At 68.2% G+C, this 27,143-nt stretch overlaps 3 protein-coding genes across 8 annotated transcripts in view; 1 reads left to right on the forward strand and 2 right to left on the reverse strand.

Annotated features, from left to right (window-relative positions):
• Positions 1-2,519, forward strand: part of PLCH2 (phospholipase C eta 2) — a 69,044-nt gene extending 66,525 nt beyond the window's left edge. For all 3 annotated transcript variants that reach the window (XM_023257976.2, XM_023257977.2, XM_023257975.2), the window contains one exon: positions 1,099-2,519. In XM_023257976.2, coding sequence (XP_023113744.1) covers positions 1,099-2,321 — 1,223 coding nt within the window. In that variant the 3' untranslated portion in view covers positions 2,322-2,519. The remainder of the gene's footprint in view (positions 1-1,098) is intronic.
• Positions 2,520-4,646: 2,127 nt separating this feature from the next.
• Positions 4,647-20,272, reverse strand: PANK4 (pantothenate kinase 4 (inactive)). 4 transcript variants are annotated; one of them, XM_023257980.2, is made up of 19 exons: positions 20,115-20,272; positions 16,073-16,155; positions 14,889-15,103; positions 14,240-14,423; positions 13,950-14,042; positions 13,442-13,595; positions 13,161-13,342; positions 12,552-12,633; positions 11,869-11,954; positions 9,633-9,788; positions 8,940-9,052; positions 8,600-8,687; positions 7,826-7,977; positions 6,894-6,949; positions 6,770-6,819; positions 6,299-6,403; positions 5,893-5,993; positions 5,730-5,798; positions 4,647-5,169 (listed from the first exon to the last, which is right to left on the reverse strand). In XM_023257980.2, the coding sequence occupies exons 1-19, from the start codon at positions 20,236-20,238 to the stop codon at positions 4,956-4,958; spliced, it is 2,307 nt and encodes a 768-aa protein (XP_023113748.1). In that variant the 5' UTR covers positions 20,239-20,272; the 3' UTR covers positions 4,647-4,955. The 4 variants fall into 4 exon arrangements, 3 of the variants coding, with proteins under 3 accessions (XP_023113748.1, XP_023113746.1, XP_023113749.1); XM_023257978.2 differs by having other exon boundaries at positions 11,854-11,954; XR_006583828.1 differs by lacking the exon at positions 4,647-5,169 and having other exon boundaries at positions 5,724-5,798; positions 6,211-6,403; positions 11,854-11,954.
• Positions 20,273-22,284: 2,012 nt separating this feature from the next.
• On the reverse strand, positions 22,285-23,881 carry HES5 (hes family bHLH transcription factor 5). Its single transcript, XM_023257982.2, has 3 exons — positions 23,752-23,881; positions 23,501-23,666; positions 22,285-23,271 (listed from the first exon to the last, which is right to left on the reverse strand). The coding sequence occupies exons 1-3, from the start codon at positions 23,803-23,805 to the stop codon at positions 22,991-22,993; spliced, it is 501 nt and encodes a 166-aa protein (XP_023113750.1). The 5' UTR covers positions 23,806-23,881; the 3' UTR covers positions 22,285-22,990.
• Positions 23,882-27,143: the final 3,262 nt, after the last annotated feature.

Below are 27,143 nucleotides of genomic sequence, written 5' to 3' on the forward strand. Positions count from 1 at the left end.
TTGTTCGTTCAAAAGCTGGAGGAGATTAGGAGTAAATCCTCCACGCCCTCCGCCGGTAAGACCCGACGCTCCTCCGCGGCGTCCTCCGTGCTGCCCCCACTCCGCCCCTCGGCATGGCCGGGCCCGGAGTCTGCTGCGCTGCCGCGCCCAAACCGCCGCCTCCGTGTGCTCGTCCTGGCTTTACTTCCCGCTGCTCCCTGCTTGCCCGGGGGCCCCCGTAGCCCCCAGCACCCCTTCCCCAGCTGACTGCGACCTGCCCGCGCAGACCCCCACCCCCACCCCCACCCCCCTCCCCCCCAGCCCCTAAGCGGCCAGGGAAGCGAGAGCAGGTCTGACCACAGCTGCCTCGGGGGCTGAGGTTGTCCCCCCCCCCACCCCCAGTGCCCCCATGACCTGGCTGCCCTGGATGCCTTCCTAAGACCCGGGGAGCTTCCAGCCCCCCTCGTCTCCCTCCGGGGCCGGGCCGCGGGTGTCCGGCCCCTGACTCTGCACCGAAGGCCTCCGGCGGGTCCGGCGTGGGTCGGCGGTGCCCTGCAGAGCGGCCCCCGACGCCCCCGAGACCCCTGGACGGTGCCCAGGGTGTCGAGTGGAGTAGACGGCACCTGCTCGGCCCTGGGGATTCATTTATGGCCTGAGCCGCGCTGAGCACCGGCTGTGACTGGACCCTGGCCTGTGGAGGGGGCTGAAAGCTGAGCCGTCCCGTCCCCCCCATCCCTGCACCCGCCCAGCCTCGATGTTTGTCCACCGGGCAGCCCCACCCCTGTGCTGACCACCCTGTTCTCCTTTCTGTCCCCACGCTGCCTCTGTAGTTAGGGACTGAGAGCAGCCGAGTGCCAGGTAATGGGGCCCGGTCCCCCGGTCCCCCGTGCACCCTGTGCCGTCCCCGGCCTGGCTTGTCGGCCGGGCCCCGTGGACCCGGCCCGTGGACACAGGCCCGTCTGCCCACCACCCCACCCCCCCCCCAGCCCCAGCAGCGGCAGAGCCGGAGGGCAGGGTGGGGGGCAGCTGCGTGCCCACCGAGGGGCCTGGCTGTTGGGGGTCCTGCGGGCACCGTCCCCGGGGGATGAGCCCGACACGCTCCTCTCCTCTCGTCCACAGACACCCGCCCTTTCTCCGCGCAGAGGCCGGGCTCCTCCCTCCGTGGCCTGGAAACCATTGCCGAGGAGCCAGCCCCGGGCCCCGGCCCCCCACCTCTGGTGGCTGCCCCCCCCAGCCCCTCCCCGGGAGGGCTGCCGCGCCCGTCGGGACCTGCCGCCGAAGTGGCCAGCCCCCCTGTGGTGGCTCTGGGAGCTCCCACGCCCTTCCAACTCAGGACCCAGAGCAGAGGGGACACGGAGCAAGCCCCAGAAAGCCATCGGTGGATGTACAACGGTGGGGGCCCAGGGGGAGCCTGCGAGGGGGCCCCCGGCAGCCAGACGGTCAGAAGGGCTGACGGTGACGGGAAGGTGCCCCCGGAGATCCCGGGCGGATGGCGGCCCCCGGCCGGGCCCTGCCCCACCGTGTACTCGGACGCCACGGCTGGAGACCGGCTATGGCGGCGGCTGGAACCGGGCGGCCACCGAGACAGCGTGTCTTCATCCTCCAGCGTGTCCTCCAGCGACACGGTCATCGACCTCTCCCTGCCGGGCCTGGGCCTGGGCCGTGAGAGCGTCTCCGGGGCTCCAGCAGGACGCCTGCCCCTGCGACCCTGCTCGGCCACGGCCGTCCGCCTGGACCTGCCTGCTGTGACCAAGAGCAAATCCAGCCCTAACCTGCGGGCTGCCAGCCAGCTGCCCACGGCGCCGGAAGAGCTTCGGCCCCGTCCGCTGGCCCCTAGGCCACCCTGGGGCCGCCTCCCCCTGGTAGGCCTCCGGGACTGCCCTGCAGCCGCCAAGTCCAAGAGCCTGGGGGACCTGACTGCTGACGACTTTGCCCCTCAAGTGGAGATCCTGGGCCGAAGCCTGGGCCTGGCGAGGGAGGGGCGGGCGGTGCGGGGGGCGCGACGGGACGCCCTGACCGAGCAGCTGCGCTGGCTCACGGGCTTCCAGCAGGCCGGTGACATCACCTCGCCCACCAGCCTGAGTGGCGCTGGGGAAGGGGTGCCCGGTGCCCCCGGCTTCCTGCGGCGCTCGTCCTCCCGCAGCCAGAGCCGCGTGCGTGCCATCGCCAGCCGGGCCCGGCAGGCCCACGAACGGCAGCAGCGGCTGCAGGGCCCGAGGGGACCCCCAGGGGAGGAGCGGGGCACCCCGGAGGGTGCCTGCTCCGGGGGCCAAGGGGGCTGCGGGGACGTGCCGGCCCCCTGCAGGGGCTCCGCGGCCACCGGCCTCCTGCTCAGACTCTGACGGAGGCTCAGGGCGGGTCGCAGCTGCCCTCGCCTTGGCCCTCCGTCTGCCACCCCTCCCCACCCCCCTCCCTGGGGAGGAAGCGGCCTCCTGGTCTCAGGGTCTGGGGGCGTGTTTCCTGAAGTTAAGATACACAACAGAGGTATTTAAAATTTAAGAGACAAAGCTTCTACTGCATTAAAATGGTGCCCAGTCCTCTTCCACTTGTACCTGGTTTTCTGCAGTGGGGGGGGGGGGGGGGTGCACAGGGGCGCGGGAGGTGTAGGTGAGCACGGGCACAGGGGGAGCGGACGCGCGGGGCCCCTGGTGCAGGGGTGCGGGTGTGGCCCCAGGGAATGCTCCTTCTGTGCCCAGAGCTGCTGGTTCCCTGCCCGATGGCGGCGGGCTCGCTCTGCACAAAGCCTCCTCTGGACACCCTTAAACTCGCGGACACAACTCCACGCCCACGCCTGCTCGGTGTAGGGTGGCCCACCGCCCCCGTGACCGTGAGCCAAGTGTTCCCGGGCCGTGGTCTGGGCGAGAACACCCCCACCTCTGTCCACAGAGGGCTTCGCGGACTGGCACCCTAGGGCAGGGGCCTCGAGGCTCCAAGACGTAAGCCCTGCTCCCTCCCGTGCCTCCAGTCCCACTCTTGGACAGGGACCCCAGGCCAGAGGACCCTCCTGGCTGTGGGGGCTGCCCTGCCCAGAAGGGGAGATACAGGCACTGCCCCTTCCCTGGAGAAGCCGGATGCTGGCTAGGTCCCAGGGGATCCGTGCCTGGGCTGGCCCCCCACCCCCGCATCTGGCCCCTAAAGAAGCCACCTGGGGTGCTGGGGCCAGCAAGGATCGCTGCGACAGGCGGCGCCCTTGAAGCAGCAGGCCGTGGGCTTGGCTGGAGGCCTCGTGACCCACCACCAGGATAAGTCTTGCCGTCTTCCCGAGCAAACCCTCGGGAAGGCGGGTGTGCACGCTCTCCCTCGAGGTGTCTGTAGGCCCCAGGGCCCCTCACACCTCCCCCGATCCACCAGACCCCTGGGAACCCTGCCCCCGCTCAGGCACGGGGTGTGTTTTCGTGGGAAGTGTGCCCCACGGCGAGAAGCAGCACCAAGGCAGGGCACTCAGGTGTGCCTGGCCTTCGGGGCCCCTAGAATCCGGGGTGCGGCGAAGGCGGTTCCGGACCAGGGGTGGGGTGGGTTGGCTGCTGGGGTTCCCGGAGGTGGTGCCCCACCTGCTCAAGAGAAGCGGGGGCCAAGCCTTGTCCAGCCCCGGGTGGACCCTGCCCGCCGCACACGGCTACCGTCCGGGGGCCGGGCTCAGCCCCCGGGAAGCCCAGGAGGGGGGCAGGTGCCCCCGGTGCCCCTCCTGAGGGCCAGGCTGGGTGGGCGGGAGGGCCCGTGGGGGCGTCCTGACGTCAGGCCGAGCCGGGCTCCGGCCGGACGTCTGGAGGCCTCCCAGGTGTCTGCGCTGGGCCCCCTGCGCCAGGCAGGCTGGCACTGCACCTCCACCGGGAAGCAGGGGACGAAGGGCAGTTGGGCCGAGGGGCTGGGGGAAGCCACACAGAGGTGGCCACAGCCTGCTGCAGGGGTGCCGGTGGGGAGGTGCAGGGCTGGACTGTGGTAGGGTCGAGGCCGGGGGACCCTTGGGGATGGGGGTTCATGGGGACCACCTACTGGCCCGGGGGGACCCGGAGGCTGGAAGCCTGTGGGGCCACAGTCTCGGCTTTAGCAGAGGAACGGCTGGGAGCCGCTTGCACGTGGAGCTGGGGGTGACACGTCTGGGGGTCACCAGGGGGGCCTGGAACAGTGGGGTGGTCACGGTCCCTGAGCGTGGAGGGTGGGAGACGGGGCAGGCCACCCTCCAAGGCGGGAGCCCCGCACACCCTGATAGAAGGGTCATCTCACTGGCATCCCTCCGGGGCCCAGCCCAGAGGCACCCACCGTGGGTGGCCCAAGGCCACGCGGCGTGATCGGCTCTAAGCAGGAGTGTGCACGGGCCCCCGAGGGCTCTCAAAGGTCCTCCCTGGATGCCAGTCGAGTTGGGAGCGCCGTCCGCCCTGTCCCCCTTGTGCCCAGTGGGGCTGGGGGCGCAGAGGGCAACCTTGTCTATACAGACACACCGGGGGGAGTCTCCTGGCCCCGGGCTGGGGTGGGGGTGGGCCACGGCCCACAGGCCACAGCCAGCCCAGGGGCTCGGGGAGTAACCGAAGGGAAGGGCCCGCTCTCGGCCGCCCCGGGGACGGGCTCTCAGGACCCCTGCCCGCACCCCTTCTCTGCAACCACACAGCACAGGCAGGGGGCCGGGCCCGCTCTACACGTTCTATTTGGTGCGGACCCCGAGCCTCTGGTGACCTGTTGGAGACATGTGCATATATTTATATCTATACGTACATATGTATATATATATATATATAAAAGATTATTTAACAGTTAAATATATTCCAATACGAATGTCTCACTGGACAGAGTTGCGTCTCCTGCCACGGACGCGGCAGCATCGTAGGGACCCCGACGCCACACGCGCCCACGCTCCCACCCGGGCGCACCCGGCTCTCGGTCACAGGCGCGCGACATAAATATTCCGATCGGAACTCGGTCTCCCTGTTGTGGTCGAAGTACGTTCCCGACGAGCGGAGGAGGGTGGCGGGGTGGGCGCCTCACTCGGCCGGGACCTCGTACTTGAAGATAACGCTGAAGAGCCGGCCGCCCAGCCGCTCGGCCAGCCAGGAGTTCTTGATCACGGCCAGCTTGAGGCTCTCGCAGCGCAGGGCCGCGTAGTAGTTGGTGTGCACGGCGCGGCCCATGCCCTCGATCACCACCAGGTCTGCGCCTCGCTCCCGGACCAGCACGGCCAGCCCCTTGTCCAGGCGGCTTCGGGGAGGAGAGGGGCGGTGAGGCGGGGCGGCGGGCCCTCTGCCCCTGCACCGAGCGGCTGCCGCGCCCTCCCCACAAGGGCATCCCCGCCCTCCGGGGCCTGTGGCGGGAAACTTGTGAAAACCGGGCCTGAGAACGCTTTTCTATGTGCGGCACTCCAAAGGCTCTAACTCCTTTCCGCGTCACGCGAACTCCCCCTTCCTGCGTGGTTCACGACGGGCCCAGAACAGGGAGGAGGTCGATCCTCGAGCAACGTCCCTCCCCCGGGGCTGGCTCCCGAAGGCCGGGTTCTCTCACGTAGGGTCCCCCGGGGCCGAAAGCAGCAAGGCGGAGACCCGGGCGTCTAAGGGCACGTGGGGTGCCCGCAGCCCCAGCCGCGGGGCATCCGACCCACCAGCCCACGGCGCGGCCAGGCTGCGGACGGTCCCGAGCCCACCCTCCTGGGTCCCCGAGGGAAGAAGGCTGCCCAGACCGAGGGCTCCAGCCGCACTGGTGACCCCTGCTGCCCAGCTCACGCGCCGGGGGCCGGGGTGGGCGAGGGGGTGCCTCGGGGGTACCTGAGGTCCAGACACGGGGAGCTGGAGCCCGTCTGCATCAGCAGTAGCCTCTCCTCTTTGAGCGCGGAGCTGCGGAGCACAAGGGGTCGGTTGGCGCCCTGGGAAGCTCCCACCGTGCCCCCGCTTCTCCGGGCAGGGCCCCCCGGGCGCCCGCCCTGCTTACTGGACGACGGGGTCCATGGCCGCGATGCGCTCAGCCACGATGAGGGACTCACAGTACGTCACGTCATTCAAGGCGGGTCCCGAGTTGCACGCCAGGATGACCTACGGCGGGACGCCCCGAGCTTTGTAGGGACCTCGGCCACCGCCCGGCACCGAGCCAGCCTCTGCTCGCCCGCCCACCCGGGGCTGCCGGCTGGGAGGCGCAGCCCCGGTGACCTCGCTGCTCGGTGGTCTCCAGGAGGGCCGGCTCCCGGTCGGGACACGGACGGCCCCGAAACGGGCAGACCTGAGGTCCGTGACAAGCCTCACCTGAACCTACCTGGCCCGCACGGAGGCCACGCCGACGCCAACCCCCACCGCGAGTGGAGGGCCCAGGGCAGGGGTCCCGACTCGGCCCAGACGCTCACCTCCGTCCCTCTAGAGAGAAGCTCCCTGACAAAGGGGAAGACTCCCAAAATGACGTCTATTCCACTGTTATCTGCGAAAATTAAGGCACATTTGTGAGGGGGCCCCTGTAAGACAAAACCAGGACGTTCAGTTGGGAACAGGCGCGTCCAAGCGTTCCAGACACCTCCGTACTCCACACTCCCCGAAGGCCGAGGCCGAGGGCTGCTGGGTCCCGCGGGCGCTGGGGTGCTGGGGGCAGGGCGCCCGTGCCTCTTCCAGGACTGCGGCCCCCGTGACCTGCGAGCCGAGGCCGGCCGACCTGACCAGTAGAGCCTGCGGGACTCAGGCTGGAGCAGGGGGCGGTTAGCTGAGACCCGCGGCTCGGCGGCTGGGGGAGCGGGCAGGGGCCCTCAGTGCACTGCCCCGGGGCAGCCCCGCGCCGTCTCCAGGGCCCCTCCCGCCTCCCAGGGCAGAGGTGGGGACAGCTGTACCTTCAGTCTCTGAAGCCACTTGCCGTAGGAGTCCACGAGCCACGGCCGCTCTGCGGGGCAGGGACACGGTCAGCCGCGCGCTCGCGGGCAGGCCCCCTCCCCCGCCCGGCCCCGGGCAGCCTACCTTGCAGCTTCGACTTGGCCTCCTCAAAGCCGAACTGGGGGTCAGATTCAAGGACGCTGCGCGGGGAAGAGAACGAAATCACAAAACACCCAAACCTCAGCTCACAGCATCCACGGAGACCCCGAGCGAAGCCCTTCCCAAACCGGCGAGCGTTGCCGTGACCGGAGCGGCGACGTTCCGCCGTCGGTTGTCGGCAGAGCGCACGGGCCCTGGGTCGGGGACCCGCTCGGCAACGTGAACGGCGGTGCCGGGGGGCAGAGTGAGGTCCTGAGCCGGGGGCGACCTCGGGCAAGGCCCCGGGTCGGCGCCGGCTCCCAGCCCCGCCCAGCACACGCCTTGACGTGCCACCCAAAGGGAAGGACGGGGACAAGGGTGAGGGAAGAGGCGGTGACTCTTCTCAAAGTTGGAAAGGACGCCGCGGGTGCGACCAGCGAGAGCCACGCAGAGGGGACAGCGGGCGGGAGACAGGGCGCCGGGCACAGGGCGAGGCGGGGGACGGGCGTGCCTGCCCCTTCGGGAGCCCCGGGAAATCACGCTGGAAGGCTGGGTTTTGACGGTGACCCCAGACCGAGAGCCCGGGGTGCTCTGAGGGCCGGGGCACGTGCCCCCACCCGGGTCTGCAGACTCCTTCATGAGGCGCCTCCGTTTCTCACTTGCAAACGTCAAGCGTTAACTCTGACTCTCGCGCACCAAGGGTCTGCATCTCTGCCTCGGGGCGCAAGCCCACGCCTGGTGGATGCCAGTGAGCCGGTCCCCGCGGCTGTGCTCGCGGGAGCACAGCCCACAGAACCGCCTGTCGTTCCCGGGGCCACATGTGATCGGGTGAGGGGGTGGGGGGGGGACAGGACGGGCAGTCGGGCCGTGGTCCTGGGCCCAAGCTGGACGGAGCAGGCAGGGGTGGGGCTGACGGGAGGCCGGAGGGCGGCACCTACTCAGAGACGGCTTTCGCTCCCCAGTCGAAGACGTTCCCCGCCAGCAAGCCTTTCACCAGGGCCAGCTGCCTCTCCTCCCAGCCCAAGGCGTCCAGACAGCGGATCACCCTCGGGAAACACTTCAGCGCGACCCCGTTTTCCTTCTGCTTGACCTGTGGGGACAGGCGGGCGGCTGGTCGGGAGCGACGGCGCGGCCCTGCCTCCCGCAGGCCTTCGGCGGACCGGGCAGAGGGAGGGCGCCCGGCTGGGGACGCCGCGGAGAGCGTCACCGGGAACATCGCTGTGAACCGGCGCCGAGGGGTCGCGCGCTCAACGCGCCACCACAGGAGTTCGTGCCAACCAAGCCGTTAGAAACCGCAGATGTGGAGCCGCGCAAGGTCACGGTGTGGCCTAGGGCAGGGCCGGGGTGGAAGACGTGGACCCCCACAGGCACGCGGCGCCCCGTCCCGAGACGCTCCACCCGAGGGCAGGGGGCGGGAAGCGGTGTGTGGCACGGGCCCGCGCACGCGGCCTTCTGGTCAGCGTGGCCCGTCTAGGCCGCCCGCCAGGCTCCGGCCGGCTTGTCGCCCACGAGGGCACGACTGGTGTCCACGAACGCTCTGAGGTGGCGAGCTCCCGGGGCCGGAGAGGCGGGGCCTCCAAACCTCGGCTCTGACAGGTGTCGCCGCCCGCGTCCACCCCGCGCTCCCGGGGAACAGCCGGGCCACGCCCCTGCTCCCCGCTGGCCGTGTCCCCCTCGCGGGCGCCAGTCCTGCGCGGGAAGGCGGAACTCACTTTGGAGTAGGGGTCCGGGAAGTTGAACTCGTTCAAACAGTGCTCCCTCGTGTCCAGAAGGCTGCGCACGGTCAGCGTCCCGTAAGCACTGGGGACGGGGCGGGGGAAGGGCGGCTGAGCGGATCTGACGGCCACGCACGCTGCCCGAGAGCGTCCTCACGGGGGAACCGAGGTGGCCTGGCCCCGCCGGGCGGCTGAGTGGGCGGGGTGGGGGGGTGGCGTGCACCGCCGCACGTGTGGCCCCAGGAGCAGCCGTCGGGAGCCCCGGCCCTCACGAGCGCACGTTCCCAGGCCGGGCCCCCAGCGCACCGCAAGGCGGCCCCGGGCAGGGGACACTCACAACGGCTGGTGTCGCAGCGTCTGCAGCTTGCGCCAGTATTTCTGCCGGAACTTCTCCGCCCGCTCGGCTGCGTCCACGGAGCCCGGCTGGCTGGCCACGGCGCGTTTCACCACCTGCGAGCACGGGGCGGTCAGCACGGGCACGCGCTGCCGCCGAGCCGTCTCCCGGGTGGCAACGGGGCCACCCGAGCTCCCGCCGTGCCAGGGGGATGGGTGGCTCGGGGGGCCGTCCCTGCAGGCTGCGGGGGTCTGGGGCAGGGCAGGACCCCTCCCTCTGAGGACCCCAGGGGCCCGAGGGGCTGTAGGAGGGACACGTGCTCCTGGGGGCCCCGAAGGGCTCGAGTCACGACTCTTTGGAGCCCGGAGCCCGATCGCAGCTGTCCCCTGACCCCCGCGCGAACTGTTTGAGCTCTGGAGAGACGCGGTGGCCAGCACGGAGGCGGGGCGCGTTCATACGCCCTCGCCGAGGACACGTCCCAGCTCGCCAACGAGCCACTAGGAGCCACGTTTTTACCTGGGAAACGTGATTCACCCCCTCAGGCTCACACACGCCTCCGGTGGCTTCCGGGAGACGCCCCCTCCTCCTTCACCACACCTGTCGCTTGCTGCATGGGCGCCCGGGGCCTCCGGCGCCTACGAACTCCGAGCCGCCCGTCTCGACCCCAGGGGCGCCCGGCCCGCCCCGAGCCCTCACCCCGTCCAGGGCCTCCTCGAAGCAGGTGAGCCAGTACTTGCGGGCCAGGGCGTCGTCCGTGAGGTCGACCGTGTCGGGCACGTAGGAAGACGGGTCCAGAAGGAGTGGCAGGTTGGCCAGCGGCCTCTCCAGCCGGTCCATCTCCAGAAGGTCGAACTGGAAGGACGAGAGGCGGCGGACGCGTCAGCCGCGCAGTTCTAGAAGACCGAGGCGCCTCCCGCCAGCCTGAGAACCAGCTCCTCGGCGAGATCGGAAGGGGCGCGGGGAGGAGACCGCTGCGGGTGCAAGCGGACAAGCCCCTTCTTCCCGTCCCCAGACCCCGCCCGTGGCCCCGCTCAGCCACGGCGCCCTCCATCTGGCCGGTGGCCTGAGCCACGCACCCCAGATCCCAAGTCTGCCCGGCCCCCTTCCTCCCTCCCTCCCCCGTGGAGTTTCCTGGGACCCCTGCGGCGGGGGCTCCCACACCAGCCTGAGCCCAACCTCACGCACGACCCCCAGACACGCAGGCCGTGCTCGTGGGTCCCCACGTATGCTACTTGCACGCATTGTCCCACTCGCTGCCCCGCAGGCCCTGGACCCGTAACTCCCCCGTATGGGGTCCACGGCAAGGCCACCGGGACCCCGTGGGGCAGGAGGTCCAGGCCCCACACTGGCTCCTTTGTCTCCGCAGCACGAGTCTGATGCCAGTTCTGCCGGCATCGCCGAGGGGGCCCTTTATGCCCAACGTGCTACCTGTGGCCGCCAGCGACGAGCAGGCCAGTGCCCCAGCGGTTTCTGGAGGAGCGGTCACTCAGCCAGCCAGGGTTTTGGCTTACGTTGTCAAGACCGAAGCTGGTGCTCTCCCACACACGCGAGAACCCAGCACACGCCTAGCAGCCCTGTCCCCACCTCTAGGGAGTGACCCACCACATCGCCGCACACCGGGACGCGGCTCTGGTCTGCCGGCGGCCTTCGGCCCGGCAAGCCTGGGGGGTGACGGGCAGGCAGCACGTGCTCTGTGCCGGGGCTTCCGCACAGGAAGGGCCGCCACGTGGGGACTTGCAGGATGTCCCGAGTGACAAGTTCAGCGTGGAAACAGCTGGCATCTTCCACGCGAGGAAAGAAAGTGGACGGTCACCGACCTCAGGGCCTCGGCCCGGGCTCCGCGGGCCCTCCCGCTACCTGGACCCGGGAGCTCACGCCTCAGCCCGGCCTCGCGTAGCCTCCGCAAACCCAAAGCGATGACCTGGCCCCTCCGCGCTTCGGCCTCTCCCTCTGCGAATGGGGGTCGCTGTCCCCGCCTCGCAGGGCCGCAGAGACCCAGCACAACAGGCATGCGAGGCGCCAAGCACGTGCCGCGTGGGGACGACCGGCATCCACATCAGGTCTGACGCGGGGATTTCGTGCTCGCTTATCCATTTGGTTTTACGATCCCTGAGGCGGGAATCCACATCGCCCCTCTACAAATCAAGACGCAGAAACCCCTTGCGAGCCAGTCGCTGCTCCGACCAGGCCCGGGGTGCGGGAGCTTTCTCTCCGGGGAGGCTACGATTAGATCACACGCGTCCCCACGAGGCTTACGCTAACTAGTATGAGAATCTGCGTCCGTGACGGAAAATCAACTTTGCGTCCAACAGGCCAGCAGCCTGGTCCTGATGGAGACATTCCGACTCGTGTGCCCAGACGAGTCGTCCGCACTCGTCCAGCTGGCTCTCCAACAGGGCGCCCGAGTTCTGGTAACTGCTCAGTGAGTTACCAACCAGAGCGACATACGCCATCTGGGGGGTGTCCTCGATAAGCCTGCGATGTCCCCCAGGATGGGGCCATGATGGTAGCGTCCTCTGTCTGGCTGACAACTGGTCACACAGGCCTCTCCCAAGTGGGGACCGAGGGACGGGCAGGAAGCCAGCAGGGACCGCAGACTCTGTCCTTTTCTACCGCTCGAAACCATCAGGCAGAGAACGCGGTCTAGAGAAGGGCCCGTGGGGGGTTCTGTGGCTCTGGGTTGTGAACGGTGCCACAATTCTGGGGAAACACACTCTGTATTCTGCCTGCAGACACGGGGGCTGGACTGCACAGTCTCGGAGGCTCCAGAGGGATGTCTGGAAAATGCTAAGAGGAGGAGGGAAGCAAGCCCCGCTGCCTGTGTTTTGTCCCAGAGTCTCGGCCTGCTCAGTGGCCGGTCTGCACCGGGAGAGGGTCTCTCGGAACCTGATGACCCCACCAAGGACCCCATACTCACAGTGCCGCTCCTCACCCGCTGTGTTGGGCAGAGCTCCGGGGATGAGCTCATCAGCCCGGAGCTGCCGGCATAGTTTTCTCCCCAGCTGTACTGGTTAGGGTCTAGGGAGGGAGGGACCGGGTGTCACTCAGACCCCAGGTGGCCCGACCACCATGGGAGGTCTCCACAGCACAGGTGGCCTGGGGTTTCGTGCTACGCTACCGTAGTCCCTCTCACTGGCACCGAAACCCTGTGAGATGATACCCGTACCCTTCGCGGCCTCTTAAAGCGGCCTGCCCCGCCCTGCCCCATCACATCCTGCAAGTGTCCTTGAAAAAGCACGGCCCGGCCGAAGACACGCAGCTTGGCAGACAGCAAGGCGAGAGGCAGGCAGAGGAGGGCCACGTGCCCCTGGCCCCTGCTCGGAGTCCTTTTCACCCACCAAGACCCTCCTCCCCCCCAACCCAGGGTCAATCATGTGGCACGCGAACCTACAGGTGTCGCCTCCCACCGACCCCTCGGAAGGGCGGCAGCAGAGGGAGGGCCGGCCCCTCAGGCTTGTGACTCCGAGGGACAGTGAAGCTGATGGGCGGGGCCTCTCCCCGAAGGTTAGAGACCCACTCCCAGGGCCCCGGTGGCCTCTCACCCCCACCCCTCGCCGCACAGGCCCTGCCCCGCCCTGAAGCGAGCACGGGTCCCCCCATGGCTGCTCCACTCACTGTCTTGTTCTGCTCCTTTGAGAAACGCTCCGATGGCTCCCAGGTAGCCTTCGTGTCTCAAGAACAGCGCCTGGACTTCCCCCTGCCGTGGCAAAACCCCGCCTGAGCTGACCTCCAAGTGACACCTGGGCGGCCCACACAGGTGGTCTCTGTATGCGGTGGAGGTTTCCTGGACAGTCTGCGACGCACTCGTCAACAAAACCGCACTCGGTGCGGAACCTAGACGCTTGGCATTTGCGAGTAACTCCTTCCGCAAATTAACTCCCACCCTGGTCACCCCACTTGAACGACACGCGTCTCAAAGCTCGTCTGCAGCCCGCGCACGGTGGAGATGGCCCCAGAGGCTCGCCGCTGGCATCACGCCCAGCCCAGGGAGGGCCGTGGCGCCCCAGGCGCGGGACGCGGGAACTGGCCAGAGGAAGGGAGGCAGGAGCCCAGGAGAAGCTGGCGGGGGCGCCCTGCTTCTTGGCTGCCTGCCCCGGGCCCCCCCGGCCCCTGGGTTGGCTGGTTTTGAAGACGCCGAGGGGCCAAGCCGAGTACCCGGGAAGAGCGGAGCCCAGGGTGCCGGCACAGGGAGGGAGGGAGGGAGGGAGGGAGGGGGCCCCGCACCTTGGAGAAGAAGTTAATGCTGTAGGTGATGGTGCGCATGGTGACGGGGTGGCCCCGGATGAAGAAGCCGCCGAAGTACACCCTGTCCAAGCAGTGAAGCTTCGCGTACAGGCAGGCGAGCTGCCCGATGTCGTTGCTGATCATGTGCAGCAGGCTCTTGGCCATGTCCTCCTTGGAGAACTCTGGGAGGGCAGAGGCAGGGCGCCGCTGGGCGAGGCCGGGCCCGCGAGGGGGCCGCAGGCGCGGGGGGAGGGGGACGGCGGCGGGGGGGGGCGGCGCACCTTTGTCGGCAGCGGCCGACTTCCCGAAGCTACTGGCGATGAGGTCGCCGCTCAGCCCCAGGGTCTGGTGGGCACCCCCATACACGTCCTGCACCAGCATGTCCACACTCGTGTGCTGGCCCTTGGAGGCCAGATGCAGCAGCTCGTCAAACTTCTGGGGGGACAGGGCGGACGGAAGGGGGTGGGGTGCGGGAGCTGGTGGCGTCCCCACAGCCCAGGAACCAGCCCCGCGCCGAGGAGCCGGCGGTGGGCCGGGGTGGGGGTGCGGCGGGCAGGGCTCCACGGCCACCCACCCGGGAGGGGGGAAGCAGGGGGGGGGAGACTCTGGGCGCCCAGGCTGCCTCCCGCAAGGACCAGGCACACGGCCAGGACCGGGCCGCGGAAGGAGCCGCTTCCACAGCGACACCGGCCGCCTCGGGTCCCCTGGCCGCCGACCCTCTCCTGAGAAGGCATGGGAAGCGGGACTCGACGCAGAGCCGGGAGCGTCTTCCCGCGGCCGTCGGGATACCTTTGTTTTGGTGAGCAGAGCCCCGAGTCCCCAGAAGGTGCCACCTCCGATGGAGCTGCCGCCAACCCACTCGAACCTGTCCTCCGTCTCCACCTGTGGCGGCAGGGCAGGCGAGCTGCCGAGGGGGGCCGGCCACCGCCCACCGGTCCTGGGGACGCCCCGGACGCGGCAGGGGGGGGAGCGCCATCCTGCAGGCCGAGGCTGGGCCGCCTCCCCACGGCAGCCCCCGCCGACGCTGCACGGGTGCTCCCTGCCCGGCCGTCACGCGTGGTCCGGGGAGCCCACCTCACCTTCACAATGGACACTCCAGAGCCGATGTTGACCAGAAGGTACGGGAAAATGTCGGGGTGATTGGTCTGGAATCGGAACTCGGGGTCGGAATCTTTCTGATACGCGAAGGCCTCGTGTGGGATGTTCCTCAGCACGAAGTTGCAGCCCTTTATCAAGCAGGTCATCACGTCCTCCTTGTCCACTCTGCAACGGAAGGAGCCCGGCCACTGAAAACAGCACGGGCCACAGAAGGCGCCTCTGCTGCAGCGCGGGGTCCCTCGTGGACACGCCGCCCCGGCCCGGCCGCGCTCAGCTTGCCACTCGGACGCACACGGCCCGGCCGCTCCGAAGGCACCTCCCTCCCCCCGCCCCGCAGCCACGGCGGCCACCGTCATCGCCTGAGCGGCCGGCCCTCTGCCGGCTCCGTGCGCAGGCGGCTGAGCCCGCGCGGACCTCTGCGCCAGCACGACAGGGAGCCGTGCCGCACAGCCCGGCCCCCTTCCTTCCTCGTGCCCCCTCGTCTCCCCCCCCCAGCCCCCCCGCCCCCCGGGGTCCGGCCGCCAGAACCCGCCCAGCGGCCCGGCCCCCGAGTCTAGTCCCAGCACAGGGCGGGGCGGGTGCGGCGGTTTCAGAGCCCGCCCCGAGAACCGGCCGGCAGCCCCCACTTACTTCAGCCGCAGTTTTTCTTCAATGAGGTCCTTGAATTTGTAGGCCCCGCCCCCGGTGGCCTGGATGACCTTGGTCTCAGTGTTGACCAGGTGGTCTTTGATGAAGTCCAGACAAGCTTCTATGTAGGTGTTCTCGAACTTGACGAAGTGCAGCCGGGCAGTGACCTCCTCCTGGACTGAGATCTCGTAGGGCGGCTCGTGGTCCTGCTCTGTGTCCTGGGGATACAGGTTGGGGGTCTGTGTGTGCATGCTGCCCTGAGCGGGAGGGGGAGGGGAAGACGCGGGGATGAGGCCCCGGGACCATGAGCAAGGCCACCCTTAACTCTAAGTTCAGGCCAGAGGCAGCGCGAGGGCAGGGGCGGGGAAGGAGCCGGCTTCCCAGGCAACAGGAAGCGGCCGGAAGCGCCTCCTGAAGGGTCCTGGACGGTGGGGGGGGGGGGGGGGGGGGGCTGAGCTGGGGGGCAGGGAGGGGTGTCGGGTGCCTCCTGACGGGGTCCTGGACGGAGGGGGGAGCTGACCTGGGGGGCAGGGAGGGGTGTTGGAGGCAGGGAGGGGTGTTGGAGGCAAGGAGGGGTGTTGGGTGCCTCCTGACGGGTCCTGGAAGGACGGGGGCCAAGCTGCGGGGCAGGGAGGGGTGTTGGAGGCAGGGAGGGGTGTCGGGTGCCTCCTGATGGGGTCCTGGATGGGGGGGGCTGACCTGGGGGGCAGGGAGGGGTGTTGGAGGCAGGGAGGGGTGTCGGGTGCCTCCTGACGGGGTCCTGGATGGAGCGGGGACCGAGCTGGGGGGCAGGGAGGGGTGTTGGGGGCACGGAGGGGTGTTGGCGACTCCTGATGGGGTCCTGGACGGAGGGGGGGCTGAGCTGTGTGGGGGGGAGGGGTGTTGGGTGCCTCCTGACGGGGTCCTGGATGGAGGGGGGAGCTGACCTGGGGGGGGGTGTCGGGTGCCTCCTGACGGGGTCCTGGATGGAGGGGGGGGCTGACCTGGGGGGCAGGGAGGGGTGTTGGAGGCAGGGAGGGGTGTCGGGTGCCTCCTGACGGGGTCCTGGACGGAGGGGGGCCGGGCTGGGGGGCAGGGAGGGGTGTCGGGCAAGGAATCCCCCTGGAAGCTAGGCCGATGTGCACGAGCAGCAGCAGGAGGGCAGCCGGACAGTGACAGCGCCCGCCCAGGGCCCCCCGGAGGCTCACCCTGCCCGAGGACTCGAAGGAGCGCACTCTGGCAACCTTGTGCTGCACGGTGGAGTAGTAGGCCAGCTTGGTGAGCGACCCCCCTGCAGGGAGACACGGGGCAGCAGTCAGGAGCCGGCGGACGGGAGCCCAGGCTCGTCGGTCCACGCGGCCTCCTCGCCACACCAGCTCCCGTGCCTGCCGTCACTTGGTGCGAAAACCCTGCGGGCCACCGACCGGAGGAAGGGAAGGAACCGTGGGGCCCAAGCACTCGGCCGTCTTTCGAACCGGGCCTGAGACTGCCCGCTTCCCCTGCGCACCAAGTCCTCGAGGAGAAAGGAGAGCATCCTGTTTCCGGGAGGCCCTGGAGATCACTAGTGGTTTCGAAAAGTTGTTTCAAACCGTGGTCTTGAAAATGACCCAAAGGACAAAGCTAAGAAGGGCACGGCTTTCGCCGACAAGTACGCTCTTGACTGTCCATGGTAACACGGGTCGGGGCGGAACCACTACAAGGGTATTTTCCCAGAGTGCACCGGCAGAGGAGGGGGCTGTCTCACCGGGAACGTTCTAGCAGCCCACCCTCTCCAAGCTCGGGGCTGGGGGCCTCACGGGGCAGCGGGGTCTCCTCCCCTCGGACCGGATCTCGTGAATACCACCAGGAAGCCCCAACACCAGGGAGCAGAAGAGGCCTTTATTTGCCTGAAACACGTTCAGGGCCAGTTAGAGAAACACCCGAGCAGTCACTTTCAAGGGTAAGCTCTGGGGAGTCAGAGGTGGCCTTGGGCAGGCGTCAGGTGGATTCCCGCAAGGCCCGCGATGGTGGTGGTGGTGGGGGGGCAGCAAAAGGCTTGTCGCCACAGCCACAGAACGGGTTCGTGTGGCCAGCGCAGCCGGCGGGACGCCCTGTGTGAGGACGAGGCTGGAGGCGATCTCTGAGAGTTGCTTTGTGATGCTGTCCCCAGGGAGCATGTGACAAGCACTCAGGTCAGGAAACATCTGGAAAAGGCAGGTATCAGAGGGCCGCGACTCGTCCAGGTAACGGATCTCAATCTGAGAGCGGCCGCCCGGAGCCTGCCAGGCAGCGTGGACAGGGCCTCCCAGGGTGCCCCGTGACCTGCCCTTGTCGGGCCACGGTCAGCACGCCCGCTCACAGGCTTCCTCTCGTCCCCAGACCATGGGCTTTAAGAAGCAGGACTTGGTCTAAGCCTCCTTATCCCTCCTCCCTGCCCTCAATCCCCGCCTGGCCCGGAGCGGCTTTCACTCCGTGAATAAACACGATAAACCTTAAACAGGCGATGCAAAGGGAAGAAGACATATTTTGAGACTTGTCAAAAGTTGCTGTGAACGAGACCCCGGATCACAGAAGGTCCAGTTTCAGATCGTGAGTTCTTTACATGAGGTTTACATCACAGCCAAATACGAGGTGTTGGGGCCTGCTGGGGCTGCGGTGGGGGCAAGTTGTTCCGTGTGCCCCACACCACGCACCCCAGTGGGGCAATGCCCAGCAGCCAAGCCACGTCTCTGTGCCCCCCTTGCCCCCCAGGGGGACAGCGAGTGGGGACGTGCGGAGCGGAGTGTTCAGCCTGAACCAGAGGAGCTCACAGCGCAGGATGGCGGGTGCTCGGGGAGAGCAGGGGAGCCCGTCTGCTCGCAGGATTCCTTGGATTTAGTGACTGCCGGCCACAGGTCCTGGCATGTCACACCCACTAAGTGCAGTGACCACGCTGGTGGGGGCACACAGTGGTGGACATCAAGGACGCTCCAGTCCAGCCCGCACCCCACTCCAGGGCCAACGGAACCCGGACTGACATCAGCCCGCCCATGTCCCTCCACCAGCACCTGAGCCGGGACCCCCCACCCCCAGTTCATCCAGACCCACAGGGCCGGGCGCAGGGCCACCCTCTCCTCCGCCTTCTTGGCCAGTCCTTCCACCGTGGGCACCGGGTCACTGCCCCCTCGCCCTTGCTCTTCACCCGAGGGACCCGTCTGCTGCCCAGCAGAGACTTGAAGTCAAGTCAGCTTTAAGCATGCGTTCGTAGACAAAATGTCCCTGATGCTTTCGAAGCAGGGAATCTGCTTGGCTGACACGAGTGTCCGAGAGAGGAAGAAGCTGGCCAAGAACACAGAGCAGCTGAGCTCTCCTGGAGCAGGAGGCTTGGGTGAGGGAAGAGGAAACGGGAGAAGCCTGTTTTTAAAGCCAACTGCTGACAAGCACATGCACTTGTGGGTTTCCGGGCTGAGGACCCACGTCCGAGCTGTGATCTCCCACCAGCCGCACAAACATGTGGTCTGTCCTTAAGAACAAACACAGGACTCAGACCCAGGGGGAATCTTCAAAGAGGGGAAGGGAACACTGACACTGAAGATATCCCTTTGAGTGTCCTTGTGCCCAGGAACCCCACCTGGGTTTGGCGCTGGAGGGCAGGCCACCGCAGGGCCCCTTGGAGCCACGGCGCTCCTCTCTCGACTTCCTTCACCCTGTGTCTACGAGCTGACCCCTGGGAGCCGCAAACAACATCTCAGGGTAACCCCGGGCGAGCCATTTTTCAGCTGCACTTTCAGGAACGTTAAGTGCCAACCTGTTCCCAGGGCGCAGAACCCAGGTTTACGTGCAGCCAAACAAAGTCGGACACGTCAGGGCACACACCTGCCTGGGCCCCTGTCACATCAAGGCACGGGTAGGTCTCAGAAGACGGGCAGAGCAGGGCCTCCAAGCTTCCCACTGCCAGCCCAGCGTGCAGTCAGGCACCAAGTTTAATCGGGTCCCCCGCTCATAATATGTCCTGCTGTACGCTGGGGTCCCCACCCCCCACCAGGCCTCCGGGCATCTCACACCTGCCGCCAGGTCAGTACCCTAAGGCACCGCCCCTCACAACCCCCACTGGCCTGCAAGGTGAGCACTGAGGACACTGAGGGTCCAGCCCACTTTCCACTCTCCCGGAGGACACCCTCCCCCACCCAAGCCAGAGACACCTCAGTGACTCTCAGCAGCAGGGGAGAGACAAGACCATCACAAGCAAATGGCTCCAAGAGGAAGGGCCCGGGGCGGGGACAGCACGCCTGTCCCTTCTAGCATCACTGGCCAGCTTCAACAGGTCAGGCAGGGCTGCCCCGCTGCCCGGCTACTTGGCCGCCTACACTCGGCTAGTGGCAGGCCCAAGCAAACCGAGGCCCCAGCCGAGAGCCAGCTGAGAAGGGAGCCGTGTGAGGCCACCATGCCTACTCCGGGCGCCTCGCCCAGTGAAGCTGCCCCCAGGAAACCTTCATCCCCTGCCGACGGGGGCAGAGCAGCCGAGTGCCGAGGCTTGACCAGATTCCAGGCCCCACCTGGTCGCTTACCAGCCGACCTCAAACAACTTAGTTCACCTATCTGACCTCAGCGTCCTCATCTACGAAAGGGGGCTGCTGGGAGGCGGCCGGCGCCAGCGTGGGATGAGGGGTCTAGAACGGGCCTAGAACAGGAAGGTCGGGTAGAGCCTGGGCGAGGTCCTGGGGTCACCCCTGCGGCCTGCACGGGGGCAGGGAGGCTTCTGAAAGATGCCGGCAAGGGTCCCGAGGTCCACGTCCAGGTCCTCCAAACTCCCGCCAAATGTCAGCGGTCCAGAAGCCGAGGGCGGCAGGGGGAGGAGGGCTTCGGGCTGGGCCCAGACGGGCAGCCCGCCGAGGGTTCCCGCGGCCCCAGGTCGGGCCGCTGCCCGCCCTCGGCGCCGCCCCAGACGGCGGGCCCCAGATCGCTCTCGTGGCTCGGACAGGCCCCGCCCGGCGGCCGACCCTACCCGGGTGGACTAACGAGGGGCCGCCGGGCCGCCCGCCTCTCCGCGCGGGACTACGAGGGCCGGCGTGCCCCGCTCCGGCCGCGCGGCGCCTGCCGGGAGCTGTAGTCCGGCTGCCGCGGCCAGCGTAAGCGCCGACGGCCCGCGAACTACAAGGCCCGGCAGGCTGTGCGCGCCGGCGGCCCGCGCCCCGCCCTTCGTCCTTGCCACCGCCCCCGGCCCGCCGGCTCCGCCGCCCGCGCCCACGCCCGCCGCGCGCCGCTCAGCTCCCGGCGCCCGTCCGCGGCTACCTATGTCAATGGCGAAGCGCTTGGCGTTCTCCAGGTTGCGGAAGATCTCGTCGGGGGGCAGCGTGATGCTCTTGTCCAAGCTGTCCCCGCTGCTCCCGCTGCCGCTCGCTCCGCACTCCGCCATTTTGAATGTGCCCGGCCAGCCTCATCAGCCATGGAGATATATGCGCATATATTTGACTGCTAAACGCCTCCCGCGCATATATTATGCTAATGAGGCACCCGGGCCCGCCCCCCCCCCCCCCCCCCCCCCCCCCCCCCAGCCCGCCTCTGTGGTCCCGGCAGCTGGAGGACCACTGGCCTGCCCGCGCGCCGGGGTCCCCGCGGCCGTTGGCCCAACACGAAACGTCTGGACTGTTGTCTTTGTTGTTCCCTCACCGAGCTGGCCAGATGCTGACCTCCAGTGCTCTGAGCTAGTGCAGAGAAGGCACCTGGGGCTTGCAGACCCCCAGAGACCTGCCTCTTTCAGTGAGTGCAGCTGTTCCCAGGGCGCATGTGACCCACCAGCCCGGGTCTCTAGGGACCAAGGACAGTTCCAAAAGCCACATGCAAAATGGGGGTGTCAGGGACCCTGCCTTCCAGGCGCCCCAGCCTGGGGTGGACGATGCACCTGCAGGTGGGGAAGACACTCACCCTGATGGTGAGATCTGCTGACAGTGCAGGGGAAAACAGGGCAGCCCGCCTGGAGGAGGCTGCCTTTGGGCAAAACGGGGAGTCTATGGGAGTTTGTAGGGGACCATCTGAAAAATATTCCTGAAGCTGGAGCACGGACACGAATGGTGGTAGGCAGGGCCAGTCCCTGGGAAGCTCCTGCTGGCCAGAAGACCCTTGAGGGATGAGACCTCAGAGGCACTGGACGCTTTGGGAAAGAGCCCAGTGCTGGCAGTGGACAGACGGTCCCTAGGGCAGCTGACTCCCAGGTGACCCTGGGCCAGTTACTTCTTGTCTCTGGACCTCGGCCTCTGTCTGAGCATGTTACCAGCTGCCTGGCAAGGCCTCCGGGGCACGGGTCTGTAGAGCAGCACAAACCCCACGCCCCCGGGGTGATCGCAAGGGGGGCCCTGTGCCTCGGGAAGAGGCCGACTTGCCAGCATCGTCTAAGGGGTGGGTGTGCTGGGTGGAAGAGGGCAGGGGGTCTGCTCCTAGAGCACACAGGCCTCGAGCGCCGAGGACTCTGGGCCGGGGGAGGGGGGGCACTGTGGGCCTGACCAGGAGGCACAGCCCCCTCCCCGTGCATTGACATGCCTGCCCCACAAGCAGTAAGCGTGTGGGATGTAGTGCTGGGCCGGCCTGGAGGGGGCGCCTCAGATGTTCCTGTCAGGCGGGACAGAAAGGGATTCCAGAGGGCAGAGGGGAGAGGGGAGCTCCAGAGGGAGGATGGCCCGGCCGGGCCCCCTCGCTCCGAAGAAACGGGAAGGCCTTTTGGTTCCACTGCCCGTGGGCGGACTTGTCCTTTGGGGAGCCAGGGCCCTCCTAGGTCCTTGCAGACTCAGTCAACACCTGGTGGTCCGCCTGTTTCGGCCCTGGCGAGCGGTTGGCCTGCAGGGAGGGCCGGGCAGCCACCTGAGTGTGGGCTAGCCAAGCGGGTGCATCCAGGAGCTCACCCAGGGGCAGGGCCCCCTGGCCACGCAAGACGGCCAGGGGAGGCGAACGCCTCCTGTGCCTTTGGCCCTGCGAACCCCCTTTTGCTGCAGCAAGAGCCCCTCCCCCCCCTGCAGGCTGTAGTCGTCTCACCCCCCTCAGGTGAACACAGCCGGAAGGTCCTGGAGCTGTCACTTCCCCCCCCCCCCCCCCACCTGCAGGGAGCTGCTGAGAAGCCCCGGGACAGAGAGCCCAGTCTCCCACTGTACTGCTTCCTGCTCCGCACGGGGGTACGTGTTGTCTGGGCCTGTCTTCCTTCCAGCCTGCCTCTCCCCTGCTCGCCTGCCTCCTGGCCTCCCTCCCTCCTTCCTTCAGCCGGGACCAGCCCTTCTTTCCCTGTGCAGAAGGTCACCGGCAAAGACACCTCCCACCCATGCTGGAGTACCACGATGGCGTCTGTCCCCCTCCCCCCCCCCCCCCCCCCCCCCCCCCCCCCCCCCCCCCCCCCCCCCCCCCCCCCCCCGCGCAGACCCGCCCACTGCGTGGCTGCCAAGGACACATGTCAGGCACGAGAGACAGACCCCAGAGGGCTGCTTAGTCAGATTTTATTGGAAGTCTGCAGAGCAGTCCCGTGGGCTCCCACGTGACCGAGGGTTCAAATTCTGAGTACAAAGTCATGACCACACGCACTCGCCCACACAGAGGGATCCTTTGAGGATCATGGTGGAGACGCCCACCCTCCCCACAAAGCCCACTATGAGCCCCAACTAGACAACCACGTGCACGCAGGGGCCTTTCGGCCACAGCTCTGCATGGTCCTTCAGTGCCCATCCAGGCTGACACTCTTTCCTATGAGGATACACCTTGAGTTCCGCCTTCACAAAAGGCAAATGTGCCCACGGCACGGCCCGCCCGCCGGGCCCCCTGGCCCGGCAGCAGCAGGCCCTGAAGAAAGTCCTCTACACGCAGAGGCACCGGCTGACCGAGCCCCTGACGCCTACAAATATCATAGAACCCCGGGCAGCGGGGACTTCCCAGAAGTCACTTGCTGAAATGCAAACACAGAACAACCCCGTGGAGTCAGACACTTGTGCGAAGGCGGCCCCGACTGTCCTGAGTGACCAGGGCTCTGTGACCGCCTTCTCTCCAGAAGGACCCTCCTGCTGGCCCGCCAGCCTGGAGAGCGAGCCTTCCGGAGAAGGGGGCCTGTCCAAGCCCCCGGAGGGACAGACGAATGGCCAGAGGTGCAGGCTGGCCTCTGGTCCTCGGGGCGGCCACCCGCACGTCCTGCCGGGTCACCAGGGCCGCCAGAGGCCGCAGGTGGGCTGGCGCGCGGTCACTGCAGTGGCCTTGGCGGGAGTGAGCACGGGCGTGGGCGCGCTGCCGGTCGCCTTGGGTTCCTTAGCGGGCACGGCGGGCGCGGCTGGGGGACGCTGGAAATGGTGGAGCAGCTTCATCTGCGTGTCGCTGGCCGCATGCAGCGTCAGGAACTGCACGGCCTCCTGCAGGCACCAGGAGTAGCCCTCGCTGTAGTCCTGGTGCAGGCTTTTGGGGCCGGCGGCGGCGGCGGCGAAAGCTGCAGGGAGAGGCGCAGCGGCGGTTGGGGCGGGCGCGGGGAGCGCGGGGGCTCAGGGGGCGCAGGACTGGGGCCGGGCGGGCGCGGGGAGCGGGGGAGCGCGGGGGCGCAGGGGGCGCAGGGCTGGGGCCGGGCGGGCGCGTGGGCGCGGGGAGCGCGGGGGCGCAGGGGGCGCAGGGCTGGGGCCGGGTGGGCGCGGGGGCGGCGGGGAGCGCGGCCAGCGGCTCACCTTTGCTGTGCTTTAGGTAGCTGACGGCCATCTCCAGGATGTCGGCCTTCTCCAGCTTGGAGTTGGGCTGGTGCCGCGCGAACTCCTGCTCCAGCAGCAGCTTAAGCTGCTCGATGCTGCTGTTGATGCGGTCGCGGCGCATCTTCTCCACCACTGGCTTGCGGAGCTGCGGGGGGACACGGGCGTCAGCCGGCGGCCAGGGCGCGGGGGCCGCGGGGGGCGCGGGGGCGCGGGGCGGGCGGCGCACTTACTCGGTTTTTCTCTTTGGGGCTGAGCAGCTCCACGGCCACGGTGCTGGGGGCCATGCCTGGCGCAGAGAGGCGGCTGGCGAGCGGGGAGTGGCGGGCGGCGGGCCGGCGGGCCCTATATAGGCGCGGCGGCGGGCAGGCGCCTGGGGCCCGGGCGCCGCGGCCGTTCCCACACTCGGCGGCCAATGGCCTCGCGGGCCGCACAAAGGCGCCGGCCCATTAGCGCACGCTAAATTGCCTGTGAATTGGCGCGGGCACAATGGGTGCTCCCCGAGGAGCAGGTGGGCCGCCCGCACAATGTCCGGGCTGTGGGAACGCGCTCGCCCTCATTAGCATCCCGGGGCCTGATGCTAGAAGCCCCGCGCCTCAATATGCTGCCTTTTCCCAGGCCTCGGGGATGGGGGGGGGGGCAGGAAAGAGTAGTGCCCCTCCCCGGCCCCTCTCTCCCCTCTCCTTCCCCTCCCCGGTGGCTCCCCGCTGCCGCTGGCTGGCGGAGACTAGGTGGGGGAAAAGCTTTAGACTGAATTAGTGCCGCGGCTTCCAGTGGTTGGGGCACCTCCTAGACAGGGACCTGCTGCCCCCCCCACCCAGGGCGGGTGGAACAGAGGAGCCTACACTTGCCCCGAACAGGCACCTCGGCCTTCCCCGGGGAACAGGTGGAGAGTGCAGGAGCGACCCGAGCTCTTAGGATCAGACCTACTGGCTGTCACCTGGGACTCGTGACTTCTCGAGAGCTAGCAAAAATTGGCTGTGGTGCTTCCCTGGCTCAGCTTCGGGTAGCTCCAGGGAACCGGAGTTCGTGAAATGCCCAGCTTGGAGCCTGACACCTGGGCAGTCCCCCCAGGAGCTGCTGCACCCATCCTCGGGGGAGCAGCTCGCCAGGCAGTAGCATCCGGGGTGCTCTGCACCGGCAGGTGCTTCTCGGGGCTGCACCCGACCCCCATCTGGCGGGAAGTACCACCATGGCCGTCTGGGGAACACGGGAGGGCACCTGGTTCCAGGTGCACAGACGTGCGGTCGCTGCACCTGTGAGATTCGGGGGGAAGCTCTGTTGCGGGCCACCCTCTGCCCATCCTGCCGGGCACTCGCAGGGTTTGCTTTGCTTGGGCACCTTGCCAGTGGGTGGGGAGGCAGGGTGCCAGGTGGCAGACGTGAGGGTCAGAGCAGGGCAGGCCTGGGGCCCACGTGGACGCCGCGCAAGCTCAGACGGCGGCCCCGAGGGCGGCATGGGAAGACTGGTGATCCTGGTGTCTGGCCAGCCAAGCTGAGGGCCGGCAGCTGCTTTGGCGCCGCCAGCCCTGCCCTGGTTCACCGGGACCGGGAATCCTGCAGGCACTGAGGGGGGCGGAGGCACCGGGGCCTCCTCCTGGGGCAGGGCAGGACCCAGCCAGGTTCAAGAGGCAGGCAGGGCCTCTGCCCTGGGGGCTGGCAGCTGACATCAGGGCACGTTAGCCCGAGTTTGAATCCGGGAGCACGTCCAGGTGTGGCTGGGAATTGCGGGGCTTTAACAAGGGTCCGGTCAGATCTTTCGCCCTCCCGCGGGTCTTAGCAGTGACCCACGGCTACGACTGGCCCGTTTGGTGGGCCCGCTCCAGAAATCGCCCCTCCCCCCCCCTCCTGTGGCATACAAGGAGCCTTTGGTCTCCCGGCAATGGGCTCAGCTGGGAGGCATGCAGGATAGTGTCACGACAGCCAGGGCAGGCTTGGCTCGGAGCCAGCTGAGGAGTGCCCCATGGGCCAGCTGGTCACCCGCCGGGGTGGGTTAGGCTGGGGGAGCTCCCGGGGTGGGACCTTCAGGTGGCTTTGGAGGGCGAGAGTAGGCAGCCCCTACTCACCCCTCTGGCACCTGCTCCTTCCTCCTACCGGCACCTCTCTTTTTTTTTTTTTAATTTTTTTTAACATTTTTATTTATTTTTGAGACAGAGACAGAGCATGAATGGGGGAGGGGCAGAGAGAGAAGGAGACACAGAATCGGAAGCAGGCTCCAGGCTCTGAGCCATCAGCCCAGAGCCCGACGCGGGGCTCGAACTCACGGATCGCGAGATCGTGACCTGAGCTGAAGTCGGACGCTCAACCGACTGAGCCACCCAGGCGCCCCCCGGCACCTCTCTTAAAGAGGACACGGCCCCTGGGCTGGCGGTGGGAGGCGGTGACCCCGAGCGGGGGCTCCCGTCTGGGCAGATAGGACCCCGCCACGGTTATTGGGCTCCAGTTTGCCGCAAAAGGGCAGGGGGCACCGGGGCCAGCTGGGGACGGGCATGTCGAGGCCCTGTGCTCACCGCTCTGCTCCGTGGCCCGGGATGCTGACAGTGGCTAGTGGCTTTGATGTGGGCTGGCAGTGATGTTCAGTGGGGCCATTTTTGGAGCCAGAATGGGGCTCGTGCTGGACAGCCGGCGTAGTCTGTCGTGCCCCTTGCCTGCTTATGGGCTCCGGGGGGTGGGGTGGGGAGGGACAGGATGCCTTCGTCACCTGTGTCCGCTTTGCCCACATCCTATGAGCGGGGGACCCGGCACCAAGGAAGCGCTTCGCTGGGGCTGAGGGGACGCAGGGCCAGGAGCAAGCCCCAAGCCCACCCTGGCCCTGGCCACGGCCTCCACCCACGCCCACGTGTGCCCTAACTGCCTGGCTGCTAACGGAAGGCGGTGGGGGGGGAGGGGGGGCAGGACTCTGACCAGAAGTGAGGGCAGTGCTCCAGCCAAGCCCTCCTGCTCACTGCCTCACCCCTCCTCTGCTTTGGAGGGGGGCAGTTGGCGGGGCTTGCGTCCTGCCGGCCCCCTTCCCCCTCCCCCAAGCCGGCTCTCGGTCCAGATGAGACACGTGCAGGAGACGTGGTCCAGCTTCTCCCCCCCACCCCGCCCCCGCCCCAGCTGCCCGCCCACCCGCAGTGGGCCAGGGTGGCCTGCCCGAGGTGAGGGTGGCGGCTGGGCCGTGGCGGGCCCGAGGGGGCTGCCTCCTTCTTCCCTCCTCCCCCCGACCTGGAGCGGCTTTGGTCCATTTTTCAGTGGTGGGAAATATGAAATGAACAGTGTTAAATCCCAGCCAGGCCGGATGAGAGGCTCGCTCCCTCCCTGCGTGCGGGCCAGATGGCAGTTCTGTGGCCTCCGAGGCACACGCCCGGCCTTTGTGGGCCGTTTAACACTGTGAATGGGGCCAAAGTGTGGGAAACTCCTTGGGCTCCTGGCTCACACCATCGGAGGGGGGCTGGCCCGCCAGGCCTGGGGGAGGGGGCCGTGGAGGGGCGGGGTGGGGGAGGGCCGAGGCCGGGCTCCAGGCGGGCGGGTTCTGCCCAGAGGCATCCCAGAATGCAGGGGATGGCGGGATCCTCCGCCTGGGCTGCCCCCAGCAGCGGGGAGGGGAGTCCTCCCTCCGCCCAGGCTCAGAGTTTGTCCTGCGC

Source organism: Felis catus, chromosome C1 (genome assembly GCF_018350175.1).
Source record: "Felis catus isolate Fca126 chromosome C1, F.catus_Fca126_mat1.0, whole genome shotgun sequence".
NCBI classification, from domain to species: domain Eukaryota; kingdom Metazoa; phylum Chordata; class Mammalia; order Carnivora; family Felidae; genus Felis; species Felis catus.

Excerpts from the sequence above, each read along its gene's own strand:
- HES5 (XM_023257982.2), bottom strand. The coding sequence starts at position 23,805 with ATGGCCCCCAGCACCGTGGCCGTGGAGCTGCTCAGCCCCAAAGAGAAA. Across the intron at positions 23,667-23,751 it reads GCCCCAAAGAGAAAAACCGA|CTCCGCAAGCCAGTGGTGGA; the intron begins GTAAGTGCGCCG and ends GTCCCCCCGCAG. Across the intron at positions 23,272-23,500 it reads CTACCTAAAGCACAGCAAAG|CTTTCGCCGCCGCCGCCGCC; the intron begins GTGAGCCGCTGG and ends CTCTCCCTGCAG.
- PANK4 (XM_023257978.2), bottom strand. The coding sequence starts at position 20,238 with ATGGCGGAGTGCGGAGCGAGCGGCAGCGGGAGCAGCGGGGACAGCTTG. Across the intron at positions 13,596-13,949 it reads CTCTGCTCACCAAAACAAAG|AAGTTTGACGAGCTGCTGCA; the intron begins GTATCCCGACGG and ends CTGTCCCCCCAG. Across the intron at positions 5,994-6,298 it reads TTCTCTCTAGAGGGACGGAG|GTCATCCTGGCGTGCAACTC; the intron begins GTGAGCGTCTGG and ends GTCCCGCCGTAG.